Source organism: Rutidosis leptorrhynchoides, chromosome 9 (assembly GCF_046630445.1).
Source record: "Rutidosis leptorrhynchoides isolate AG116_Rl617_1_P2 chromosome 9, CSIRO_AGI_Rlap_v1, whole genome shotgun sequence".
Lineage (NCBI taxonomy): Eukaryota > Viridiplantae > Streptophyta > Magnoliopsida > Asterales > Asteraceae > Rutidosis > Rutidosis leptorrhynchoides.
In genome coordinates, this window is record NC_092341.1 from 357,628,518 (window position 1) to 357,642,397 (window position 13,880).

At 34.2% G+C, this 13,880-nt stretch overlaps 1 protein-coding gene across 9 annotated transcripts; it reads right to left on the reverse strand.

The window, feature by feature from the left end:
• Positions 1 to 1,809: 1,809 nt before the first annotated feature.
• LOC139866172 (uncharacterized) lies at positions 1,810 to 8,087 on the reverse strand. 9 transcript variants are annotated; one of them, XM_071854325.1, is made up of 10 exons: positions 7,661 to 8,087; positions 6,681 to 6,744; positions 6,501 to 6,580; positions 6,033 to 6,136; positions 5,585 to 5,690; positions 5,209 to 5,280; positions 4,480 to 4,853; positions 4,326 to 4,398; positions 4,137 to 4,229; positions 2,251 to 3,247 (listed from the first exon to the last, which is right to left on the reverse strand). In XM_071854325.1, exons 3-7 carry the CDS (start codon positions 6,535 to 6,537, stop codon positions 4,819 to 4,821), a joined length of 354 nt encoding a protein of 117 aa, XP_071710426.1. In that variant the 5' UTR covers positions 6,538 to 6,580; positions 6,681 to 6,744; positions 7,661 to 8,087; the 3' UTR covers positions 2,251 to 3,247; positions 4,137 to 4,229; positions 4,326 to 4,398; positions 4,480 to 4,818. The 9 variants fall into 9 exon arrangements, 8 of the variants coding, with proteins under 8 accessions (XP_071710424.1, XP_071710426.1, XP_071710419.1 ...); XM_071854323.1 differs by lacking the exon at positions 7,661 to 8,087 and adding an exon at positions 1,810 to 1,940 and having other exon boundaries at positions 2,749 to 3,247; positions 6,501 to 7,484; XM_071854318.1 differs by having other exon boundaries at positions 6,501 to 6,744.
• Positions 8,088 to 13,880: the final 5,793 nt, after the last annotated feature.

Sequence of the window (13,880 nt, forward strand, 5' to 3'; positions counted from 1 at the left end):
ACGTAAAACAATAGACAAAATGTTAATCGAGTTACAGTTTTTTCTTGGAACTGAAATAGCCAAACCTAGACTTATAACTAGATTAGAACGATGCTTTAAAGGTGTAATTCGGTGAGTTGGAAATAGAAGATGATTACAGATCAGTTTGGGTCGATTAGGGTATGTGGAATGCGTAACCTAAGAATTAAACACAATCACGTATATATACTATCTGCAGAGACAGTCGATCGACTGTCTGGTTTAGTCGATCATTGATCAACTTACACCGACCTTACGTTGTCGGTTGACAGTGTCTTCAGTTCGTCGACTGTCTCTTACAGTCGAACGTCTGTCTGATCAGTTTAACAAACAACGTTCAATAGTCACATTATATACATAGTTCAAGGTTACATGACTGAATTATACAATAATATTCATAGAACTAGGAATTCCAAATATGCACCAACAATGTTATGATTAAGACATGTATTTATTCTTGAGGGTGGTAATTCAAGGTCAAGGGTCATGCTTGTAAAACAATGAAAACTCCCATGAATATTATTGATTACATTAGTCACTATTTATAAAGTATATAACCCTAGAAAATCTAACGGATCTAAGTTCACAAATTGAACTTGAACCTATCCTATCATCTAAAACTCATTCGTAGTCCGAATGGCTAAAACGCGAAAGTTCGGGGTGAAAGGAAAACGTTAACAAGTAAACAAAATTAACAAAAGTAATTTTTATCTCATATGTGGCACTAAATAGACTGATAATCGTTGATTGGTTGTGTTGCTTGACTGCGTTTTCTTTTTCATAATGTTCTCTTTTTTTACGCCATGACTTGCTTTACTTAGCCTAAGGATTGAACATAACTTGGGCTTAAAACTTTTATCACCGATACAATTTTCTTCAGCGCTCCAATATAAGAGAGTTGTTTTTTTATTCTTTTTCTTTTGGGTTTGGAACCTAGTCAAGCTAGGCGGTTCATCCCTACGCAATTAAAGTTTCGGTGGATGAAATTAAGATAAAAGAAAAGGAAAAATAAAAATAGTCTTCGGTACTGACGAAATTACAATGTTGATAAAAGAAATTGTGTTTTTTCCTTTTCTTTTGGGTCTTGATTTACGAAAACAAAAAAAGCAATCAAAAGGTAGGGTGTTTTGAATTTTTTTTTTTTTTTTTTGTTTGTGACAATGCTACATGCTTTGAAATTGGATAATAAAAATCAAGAGTATAGGAACATGGCGATTTCCGAGATTTGGTAGAAAGAAAAATATAGGAAGGAGAAAATATGGTTGTGGGATAGATAGGTTAGGTTTAGTTTTGACTAGTCATCGTAAAGGATTAAGTTTCGGGATCAGACATGCTCAGATACCATGTAAGACAATGAAAACCTCCATCAATATTATTGAGTACATTAACCACTAATTATAAAATATATAATCCTAGAAAACCTAACAGACTCGAGCTCACGGATTGAACTTGAGCCTAATCTATCATCTAACAATATTTATATACTATAAATTGGCATTATATCTGAAAGACCAAGCTCCACCGAGATGTTACTTATAATATTTAATTATCTAGTACATATTACATATTTCATACTGTTTGGTGTCTGAATTTTAGACTCTTTGAGCGTTGGTCAATTACTGTTTGGTGGCTAAAAAAATTACTGTACATGTTTTGTGATGGCTCATGTACTTTGTGATTGTATACTGACTCGGCTCCCATTTAGCCTTTGTGATAATAAATTGATTGCTTTTCGAAAAGAAAAAAAAAATTATGTTTAAGCAAATTTAAGTTTATACGCGTTATTAATTTAACTAGTATTGTGGTCCGCGCTTCGCGGCGGATATGTGCAAGTGTTTGTGTGTGAAGTCAGATTTCTTTTGTACAACTTCTAAGCTCAACACCTCCATTGATACAATAAAAATAGATCGAGTGTTGTGTCCCTGCTTTAATAGTAGGTGCAAAAAAAATTAAAAAAGAATGATCTAAATCTAAAGTTGGTAGTCACTAACACACACACACAAATGGTAAAACGATTAGATATGAATGAAATTTAAAGCAAGCATCAATCAATCCTTAGCACATAATTACGCATCTATAAAATTAACATCCAAATTTACAATCTTCTCAATTGTTTATAGCTAACCATAGACAAAAATAAAATATGTTATTAACCCTAACCAAAACAGTATAGGCACAAACATTAGCGACTACATTCACATTCAATACATTAGAATAAATAGCTTAGTAAATTAATAATAAAACGTTTACATGAATCTGAAAAAGTATTAACAAACTCTTATCAATTCTCGAATAATAAACCGAAAAACAAATGGAAAGACTTTATTAGTAATGACCAAGAAAACTTATATTACAGTTACAATCTACTTTAAACCGAACCAATTTGGGACGTTTTATGCCTTTTTTGGTACACTTTGGGTGACTTCATATCCATCTGACCTGTTCAACAATCACTTTTCTTACATATATAAAACTACTCAATTAACCCTTCAGAGACAGTGTTCGAGCAATTACCAACACTGTTGGGTAATGTTGGGCAATAGTTAGCAAGATCATTGACCTTTACTCTCTATGGTACATATGATATGGCACCCCTACCAAATTGTCCTATTTTAACTTTTAAAGTCAACTACCACATTGTCAGTACAAAACCGGAGCACACATGTTTCTCAAGGTAAATTGATAACAATAATACAATTTACAATAGGTATAACATAAGAATTTACATACCTGATATTATGAGTCTGCAATTGATGGTCCAAGATTCAAGAACTGATTTCATCAAATAGTTGTATGGTTCCTTCATTGTGAATCTGTCTTTTTGCAAATGGTATATGTGTTAATAAAAGTATCGAATTAAAGCGAATATATACTGGCCTTTTCACTTTGTAGCTATCTGGGTTCCATGTCAGAGGTTGAAACCAAAGAACTCCGTTTGTAAGTTTCTTCTTTTCTATGTCGTAATGCATATTTATATGGATTACAATAATGGTATAACCGAAAACAATTTTCATTCTTCTAATTTAACCGCTCAATCTCAAAAATGATACATAGATTTAATAATAAAAGAGACGTAAAAGAGAATCTAAACCTTAACCAACTTGACCTGCATTTATCAATCACACTGGTTTTTTGCCCCATAGAATCCTTGGTTTCATTTATTTTGCTATTGCTATGCAAGAACAGTGTGACAAAACACGAACGAAAAAGTCGATCTTCAAGCAAAAATCTACAAATAAACAAATAAAGAATACATTATAACTCCCATATATATCCAGCCACTTAAACTTGTAAGTGTAAACACTAATCTACTTGTACAAACACAAATTACAACTATAATTAACTTGACAATATACTTGCGAATCTAAATTTCTCCCAAAAAATGATAAAGTTAACTAAACTAACGATTAGGGATTCGGTATCGGTTCCGGTCCTTGATTTTAAGCTAATTCAGTAGCAGTACCATTCAGTACGGTACCATTCGGTGTCGGTCCAATTCGGTATCGGTACCATTCGGTATCCGTACCAAAAAAAAAAACCGAAAAAACGTATTTAAACCGTATTTAATACCGAAAATACTAAAAATCGAAAAAATGTAAATTCGGGACAAACGGGTATAATACCGAAAATACCGATACCGAACCCAGTACCGATATTAAAAAAACGGTACGGTATCGGTATTCGATATTGGGTAAATTCGGGATCGGTATTTTTCGGTTCCGATACGGTTCGGTACCGGTTCCGTACCGAAACCATCCCTACTTTATCAACAAAACTAACAATTAAACAAACCTTCAATACACACATTAAGCCTTATACATGTTACATAAAGTCTTCATAGTGGATATTATTTCATAGTCTTTTACAAACTAACCAACATGTAAATTGATAATACTCTATGCACTGTTGTTGGCCGATTTTTTATTAAGTGCAAGTGTTTCTCCTTAGTTTATATCAAACCCAAGTACAACGTTATGACTATTATGTGGGCTGTAGGCGAATTTCTAAACAAAGAAATAGAAGTTTATTAACTTAGCAAATGCAATGAGCAAAAGTTTAATACACATTACACAACTCAAATATGGACTAAAAAAATATGTAGATACTGAGATACGTACCTAGGTTTAAATGCAGTAGAAATAGCAGTAGCTTCAAAGTAATTATACCATCGGCAGCTCATTTTTCATACTATTATGAATTGCAACAGCTCTCTAATACAATCAACAAACAAATAATTAACATATCTGTTTAACTATAATAAAATGCAAACAAATCAAATATAAATACAACTGAAAAAAACAGCTTACAGCAAAAACACAACAATTAAAATTGATGGCTTTAATTTTTAATGCCTCCAAGCGACCTGATATCATCTGCATACTACAAAAAGTTGGTTCTCACAATCTCCTTTTCGAACTTTGTAATAAGTCAAAGCACAAATATTTAGTATAGATTATATACTTTTTAGGATGATGAACTTATTAAAATTATGTTTGTGAAACAATTGATCCAGCGCCAACTTGTAGTAACATGAAAATACGGTTATATGTCCCTGTAAAAGGTAGAAATGGAGTTAAATATCGATTATTTGAGTACGTGTGATCTCCTAATATGCGTTAACTTCCTTGGACTATTGGTAACTTCCTGTACTATTGTAAAGAAATAAAAAACCCCATTTTACCAGTGCAGTATAAATGACATTGGGTATTTTCATTTGGTGTTCCCTTTGCATTTTGTTTCATACAGCAATCACTGTTTCATACAGCAATCACAATAAACACCTACAATCAAAGCACCTTCTCACTTATATGTTATAACAACGTCGCCAACCATAGCTGCAAAACAGAACAATTGTAATACAAAAGAATAAGAAGCACCAACTGAATTAAATGACTCAAGTACAGTGAAACTATTCATTCAAATTTAATTCACTTCATGTAATGTATTTTTAATCTAGGCATATGTGTTCTTATATACAATTAAAACTGCTACTGTTTTCAGTTTATGGTAAACCTCAAAAGGAAACAATGCTATAATGTTATGCTAATTTCATCTCCATTACACACAATTGTCATAATCCAACATAAAGATAAATCAAAGCTTAAGTATATATATTTGTATATACATAATTTAGTACATCATACAGATATTGTAAAGCCACATAAAAAAAGTAAAAGGTAAAGCTTTGACCTTCGATATGAGGATTGCCATGAATGAAATTTGCAACAATCAAGTCTTTATCCAATATAATAAAAGTACAGTCTGCAAAAAACCATTACTAAATTATTATTTTCAATACTTAACATTTATTTATTTGATGACATATAAATATGAAATTGCAACCAAAAATATTACTGAATTTTTTTAGTGTTTCGTTTTCAATCCTTATAACAAACGAAAAACGCGACAAAAAATGGCTGAGTTTCATCAACTAAACAGCAACAATGAAACGTTTACAGCCTTTAATCATGTTTTCGTATGTTTACAGCAATTAAATCTGAAAGGAAATATTACCGTTAAATTGCGAATAGAGAAGTAACTTTAAGAAAGCATCAGAGAAGCGAACCCGGGTTTGTGGGTTGGTGTTGATGGTGGCGGCGATGGTGGTGGTCGCTGGGGTGGCCGTCGCTGGGGTGAATGATGGAGGAAAAACCGCTACTGTTATACTGTACCTGCTAGCCGATGAGGTTGTTAGGTTAATTACGGGAATTAGTAAATGCCGGAGAGGGTGGCGTTGGTGTTGACGCCGGCGAAGATGGTGGCGACGGTGATGTTAGAGAAGAGGGTGGATAGGATGGAGATGAAGAGTCTGGATTGGGGGGGGGGGGGGGGGGGGGGGAACCCTGCTATAGTATAACAGTGAAGTGAGGGTACTGTTATACTGTAGCGGGCAATTGCGCAAAATAGTATATTGTTAAATGATAAATGGTAATATCCATGAGAATCACATACAATGACCGATCAACGCAAAATGTAGCAAGCTTTAAATTGTTTAAAAACGGGTGGGTGTTTACCTTCAGGTTGAGGACGAAGAGATAAATCGCATGATGTATATGTATTTGCGGATCCACATATTCCAATTGCGTTCCCAAAAACACCTTCATGGCTTCATCCCAACCTGCAGAATAGAAGCAAAGCTAAATTGGTGAACAACAACAACAACAAAACCCAATACCACATGAGTGGTGTATGGGGGAGGTGAGGTGCAAATAATCGATTGAAATGAAAGTTACATATAATAGCCTTTTATCTCTAGTAAAAAGATATCTTTATTCATTTAACTCAACAGAATATCTTTTCTATGTTATTTAACCTATTACGCCATAGTGATTTCTTATAATATAAAGGTAAACTTATAACAATTAGTTGAGAATTGCAAAACCCTGTTGCGCCATAGTGATTGCTCAACCTACCACATCCTAAGCAACGAATAAGATGCTATTTTTCACAAATATGAATACAATCTTCATAGAACATGATACCTTGCAAATGGAAGCTAATATGACCAACTCGAACCATCAAATCACTTGGGATATCAGTTGCAGCATACTTATACCTATAGCTATAATCATCGATGAACATTGAATATTTAATAAAGGTTGTTAACTGAAATAACTTGATTTTTAAGTTGGACAATTACATTTTAACGAATAGTTGCTTACAAGATTGACCTTCCTGTAACAATTTGTCGGTTTTAACGCCATGGCTGATTTAAAGAGCTGTCAACTAATTGATGTATACCATAATCATAACGAAATTAGAAATTGTGTGACAATCATGATAATCATAAACCAAATAAAAATCAGTGCCCACTACCCTGTCAAGCCAACTAATGTTAACAACCCAAAACAACATGTTAAACCATCCCATTTATATAAAAAGAATGACATCCCATTATTCTAACCGTTTTAAGGCAAACGACATAAATTAAGGAAAAATGTCCATTCGGTTGATGGATAGTTGAACAAATTCCAACAGTTACTAACGTGAGCCTTGTTAACAAAACTCTTGATACTTCTAATATCATTGAACCAATAATAATCAAATTTCTATATTCAACCCTATTTGACCACGTCAATAAATTTTATAAAACCTAATTAATGAGTAAGGAAAAATAGCCTACCAATATTGATCAACGTAAGGAAAGTAAAAAACTACCAGTATAGGAAATCAACTGTAAGCCAAAAACAACATGTTCAGTACATATTACACAACCATTAAACGAATTCTTTCGGGTTACAACTCAGAAATATAAATTTACTAAGATTAGCAGAGAGTCACGATTTTACGTCAAATGCTTAAAATAACAAACATATGAAAACAGTCAATCAAAGGACTGAGATGATTTCTCACAGGCATTTCATCAAACACCTTCGGTGCATCTTCTAAATAACAACATTTGAAAACAAAATCAATTAAACTGCTTCCATACTCAAAGTATCTATTAGCCTCATATCAAACACACACACACACACACACACACACACACAAAATTATTCAAATAGTAGGGCAGAGTCATAGTTATTAGCTGTTAAAAATTAGACTAATCATAAGCTATTACTCAAATAACAGGTGTATAGCAGTTGATTTCACCAAACAACAGATGAATCGAAAGCAACAAAGGGGAAAAAAATACCCTAACCTTTCAGAATCATTGATTGCTTCAGACGACCATAATCGCCTATCGACATCATCTCAGAAAGTTGATTGTAAACAACTATTAGCAACAAATCAAACGAAACCCTAATTTTCATTACAAACTTCAATCAGTTTAAAAATAATCATAATAAATCATGATTAAAGCCAGGCGACATCATCCGAGAAAGCTGCAAACAAATATTAGCAGGGAAATCGACTTGAACCCTATTTTTTGTCGGAAACTTACATCGGCGAAACAAAATACGGGGAGAGAAACGACAGCATCACCATGACCACCGCTAGAAATCAGCCGTCGGAGACGTTAGGATACCATCACCGGGGAGCGGCGATGTCAGCTAACCGGAATGAAGACGGCGACGATGAGAGGTGCGGAGGTATTCAGGTTGGTAGGTGAAGTTGCAGAAACCCTAGGAGGGAGAATGGGGTGGTATCCTGTTATTCTGTGAGTGGTACAACTGAGTAAAGAATAAGATGGGGTACTGTTAACGTTGGCTGTTGGCAAATGGGTAGGTGACACCATTTACCACAATTTATATGTATATAAATGTTTAAGGACTATATCTCTCCTTTCAATGTTTAAACAATTATTATATTTATATAGTATATATATTTATAATTATGTTTATTTATATATATATATATATATATATATATATATATATATATATATATAATGATATCTAACCTAATATTATTATTATCTATTTTTGTCCAAGTCTACATATCTACATATTAAATGAATTGACACACCTAATCTTGAATTCTTGACCAATCACCTACTACTTTATTTCTTTAAAAATGATGGTGAGAAATAGCAACTCCCTCTCAAAGTTGACAACCTCATATATATATATATATATATATATATATATATATATATATATATATATATATATATATATATATATATATATATCCACTATAGAGCAAAAAGATTTAATGGGCTTTTAGAGATTCCTTTAGGTGGTAGGAATTTCACGAGGGTTAGCGATGATGGATTGAAGTACAGTAAATTAGACAGGTTTCTCGTGTCTGAAAACTTTTTCAACTTGTGGAAAGATTTAACTACAGTTGTACTTGATAGAGACATGTCGGATCACTGTCCGATTTTATTAAAAGATGAAGAAAGAAATTTTGGGTCAAAATCATTTAAAGTGTTTGATGCTTGGTTTGAAGAAGATGATGTGGATGATGTTATTAAAGATGCTTGGAAAATTGAAGTTCCTGACATCAATAGGAAGGATTGTGTTTTTAGGAATAAACTCAAAAACGTCAAAATGGCACTCAAAGGTTGGAGTAATGGTAAGTTTGATCAATTGGATGTTGAAATTGAGCATCATAAGGATACGGCCAAAAATCTTGAGCTTAAGGCAGAATTATGTGTTCTTGATGAAGTGGAACTTGAAATCTGGAGGAATTCGAGGAAAGTATGGATGGAAAAGGAAAAACAAACACGGATATGCTTAAACAAAAAGCTCGGGTTAAATGGATTTTAGATGGGGATGAAAATACGAAGTTATTTCATTCGGCTATTCGGAGGAGAAACAATATAAACACAATTCGTGGGTTAACGATTAATGGGGTATGGAATGATTCTCCGGAGGATATCAAATCAGAGGCATATAATCATTTTCGAGCTATATTTGAAGAAAGTGACATTAGTAGACCAAGTTTGGAGGATCTCGAATATCCGACTCTACCCAGTGATGAAGCTAACTCTTTAGAAGTGATATTTGACGAAAAGGAGATTCATAAGGCTATTCTTGATTGTGGGAGTATGAAAGCCTCGGGCCCGGACGGTTTCAATTTTAAGTTTTTTAAGAAATATTGGGGGGTTATTAAAGATGATCTTATTAATGCCATCAATTGGTTTTGGGATCGCGGGGAATTCTCAAAAGGGTGTAATGCTTCATTCGTCACCCTTGTCCCTAAAAAGATTGACCCGATAAATCTTAGTGAGTTCCGGCCTATTAGTCTCATAGGTAGTTATTACAAAATAATAGCTAAAATCCTATCAAATAGACTTAGAAAATTAGTTCTGGCTATTGTGGGTCAAGAACAAAGCGCTTTCATGAAAGGTAGATTCATTTTGGATGGTGCTCTAATTGTTAACGAGTGCATAGACTTCTTAAAATCCAAAAGGCAAAAGGGTATTCTTTTTAAATTGGACTTTGAGAAGGCTTTTGATTGCATAAATTGGGAGTTTTTATTAGAAGTGATGAAAAGTATGGGGTTTGGTATTAAATGGTGTAAGTGGATCTCATCCTGCCTTACCTCCGCTTCCATCTCAATCCTTGTAAATGGATCTCCAACTAGTGAATTCTCTTTGGGTAGAGGAGTACGACAAGGTGACCCGTTGTCTCCTTTTTTGTTTATCATTGCGGCGGAGGGTTTAAATATCTTGACTAAAGTGGCTATCGATAGAGGTCTATTCAAAGGCATTGAAGTTGGAAATGATAAAATTCCAATCTCCCATTTGCAATATGCGGATGACACAATTTTTATTGGTGAATGGAGTCGTTCAAATATTATTAGCCTTCAAAATCTACTTAAATGTTTTGAACTTGCATCCGGTTTAAAGGTCAACTTCCAAAAAAGTTGTTTGTTTGGTATTGGGATAGATACTAATGAGGTAATTATGTCTGCTAGTCAGATTGGATGTCAAGTGGGTACGTTCCCCTTCACGTATCTAGGGTTGCCAATTGGATCAAAGATGGAAAAACTAAAAGATTGAGATCCGGTCATTGAAAATTTCAACAGTAGACTTGCAAATTGGAAAATGCGAACGATGTCATTTGGAGGTCGATTAGTCCTTATTAAATCGGTTCTATCAAGTCTTCCATTGTATTACTTCTCACTATTTCGTGCCCCGCCGTGTGTGCTAAAAATTTTAGAGAGTGTGAGACGTTCATTTTTTTAGGGAGGGGGGATTCGTGCAAAAAAATTCATTGGGTTAAATGGGAGAGTGTCATTTCTTCTTATGGGGTCGGGGGGTTAAATATCGAGTCTCTTAAAAGTAAAAATCTTGCTCTATTGGGAAAGTGGTGGTGGAGGTTCATAACCGAAACCAATTCACTTTGGGTCAAATTAATTCGTAGTATACACGGCTCCTGTGGTGGCCTAAGTTTGAGGAATGACTCACATCATTCTTCTCTCCTAGGTACATGGTATAATATTGTAAATGCAGGTCTTTTCTTGGAAGGAATTAATATTCCTTTTAGGAACTCTTTTGTGAAGACAATTGGAGATGGTACTACTACTTCCTTTTGGCATGATGTTTGGATTGGAGACAAAAAATTATGTGAAACTTTCCCCAGGCTATTTAGATTAGAAGCTGAAAAAGAAGTTAACATCAGTGATAGAATCGTAGCTGCTGGAGAGTCAACTGTTAATATGTGGAATTGGGTTCGAAATCCAACCGGGCGTACTTCGGGGGAACTACAAAGTCTGGAACTGCTGTTGTCCAATTTCAGATTCAATTCTGCAACAGGTGGCGAATGGCTATGGAATCTAGCAGGTAATAATAAGTTCACTGTAAAAACACTTTCTTTTTTAATTGATGAAAAGTTGCTGGCTTCTATCCCATTCGCTCCCCCGGTTTTGCGTAATAACTTTGTACCAAAAAAGCTTGAACTATTTGTGTGGCGGCTTGTGAAGAAACGACTTCCGGTTAGATTGAAACTTGATAAAAGAGGTATTGATCTTCATATTGTTAGATGTCCGTTATGTGATGATGATGTGGAATCCGTTGACCATACTTTCATCTTCTGTTCGCATGCTGTGGAAGTTTGGATTACAATATACAAATGGTGGGGTCTTGGTAACTTCACAAACTTGAGCACTAGCGAAATCCTTCGGGGTAACTCATCGGTTGTTATGTCTTGTTTTGAAAAAAAATTGTGGCAAGCGGTGGAATGGGTAAGCGTGTATCTAATATGGAAAAATCGAAATTCTAAGGTGTTCAATGGTATCTCGTGGTCTCCATCAATTGCTCTAAACGAAATCCAATCCAAATCATTCGAATGGGTTTAACTAAGATCGAAAGGAAAGAAGATTGAGTGGTTAACTTGGTTAAGTAACACAGACGTCTACCTATCGTGTTAATCTTCTCGGGGTTGCTCTCTTTGCAACCACTTCTTTTATTGTAATATATTGTTGTATTCTTCTTGTTCATAGTGTTGGTAGTATTCCATCACTGATGTATCTTGTGTAATCTTTTCGTGTGTTTAATATATCCTTCTTGCTTTTCAAAAAAAAAAAACAAAAAACAAAAAAATAATAATCACGGATTATGTTTAATCCACATGGACCACATTGATTAAGGTAGTCCTGTAACTTCACTTGCTCACCCACCCCACTTTCACCAACCCCTAAAACCTCATATATCCACATACTATAAGTTTGGTGGGAAAGAGAGTATGTAGATCGAATGAGTCCTTCATAATGATATAAATAAAATAAAATGGATACTTTGTTTTTTGTTTGGAGAAAGGGTGATGTCTACGATCTCCCTATTACACCAACCACCAAGACACTATTTTGTTATACGATTTTTAGATAATTATGACCTCCTATTCGTTTGCTTTTGTACAAACACATGACGTACCTACTTTGCCATTTTATTGGTTAGGGCTGTTCATGTCTAACATTGAATAGAACCGGGTTAGAAGTTAAAACGATTCGAACTAAGGCTTTAACAATTAGAAACATCACTACAAACAACATAACATTTAATGGCATATAAAATATTGCCATAAAATGTCTTAAACTTGCACTAAAACCCAAATGGTAAATAGGATGCCATATATAAAAAGTGGCACTAGAAGCTAAACTACTAAAGACCTTGAAGATTATATCGTTTCGGAATCATAATGTTTATTTTTTATTTAATGATCTGTTTTGTTTCTGTACAGTTCTTAATTCAAAAAGTAAAGTTGATATTTTTTATCTCTTAATTTGAAAATTAGTTTGTTTAGAAGAGACCTAGAATCTAACACCCCTTCAGAATAAGAGGCAATTGGAAACATAGACAAATTCAGAAAAAAGTAAACAGCCCTTTATTATCCCTTGGTATTAAGATGAATGTTCTTGAGTTTATAGCAACAGGTTTTGGTTATGGTGGCAATTTTGAGTGATTTTCAAGGGGGTACTGTGGTTCGGGTTAGGGATACTATTGGTATCAGGTTCTCTTTTCTAGTAAGAAATAAGGGGTTGGACGGTGTTTGATTTTCAACGGAAGACGATGATAGTCAAAACTTGTAATTTATGGGATCTTCGAATCGCTTCAATTTTAATTTTATGTATTTTCGTTATAAAAAAGAATTCATCTCTAATTTAGAACATATAATTAATAATTAATTTCCTAACAAACAATGTTAATACATTCATTATACGTTTTGCGTATTATTTTTTTTGAACTACGATTTTTGCATTAGTGGATCATTTATTTCAATGACCCTCATTATTTGCACGTAAAACATACGTTCGGGCGGAAACCCGAACCCTATCGACGGTACCCGGGAACACATCCATAGGGGAAGTGTCGGGGTAGAGTTCCGTGAATGAATTCGGTAAACCCTCTCAGCCAGACTTATTTTAATGAGACAGCTTCTCTCACGAAGAGATTTAAATTGGTGACCTCAACCTATGCATCTCACGTAATGTGGGAGTGAACTTGTGAATTAATTGTGTGTGCAAAGGTTCGAACCCGCATATCTCCCGTGGGAAAAATGCGTCAATCCACTACACCACTGCCACAAAGAAGAAAGCGTACTTATTAGAAAACATAAATATGAAAATTGATATTAAGTATTTTTTTTTTCTAAGTGTGACGTATGAAAGAGATAGATGAGATATATAATCACTCCCTACTGTAAAATAGAGAAGTTATTTCTCCAAATAATTGTTTCTCATTTATATTTTGATTAATATTAATATGTTGGAGTATTTAACATTAGTGTTTGACGAGTCCTTTTGATTTAAGAAGCATTATCGCCTAAACTCATCCGCCGACGTGGCATAATAGATTACCGTCGATTTCATGTACCAATCGGACGGCCCCCGGTCCTTTCCAACCAACACACCGGCCTGCCCAACATTTTAACTAAATGTTTCTATAAAAACAATCTCATCTCCCACATACAATCTCAGGAAATTTATAGCTTGAAATAAATAGCTTCATAATTTCCTACCCACATTTTGCT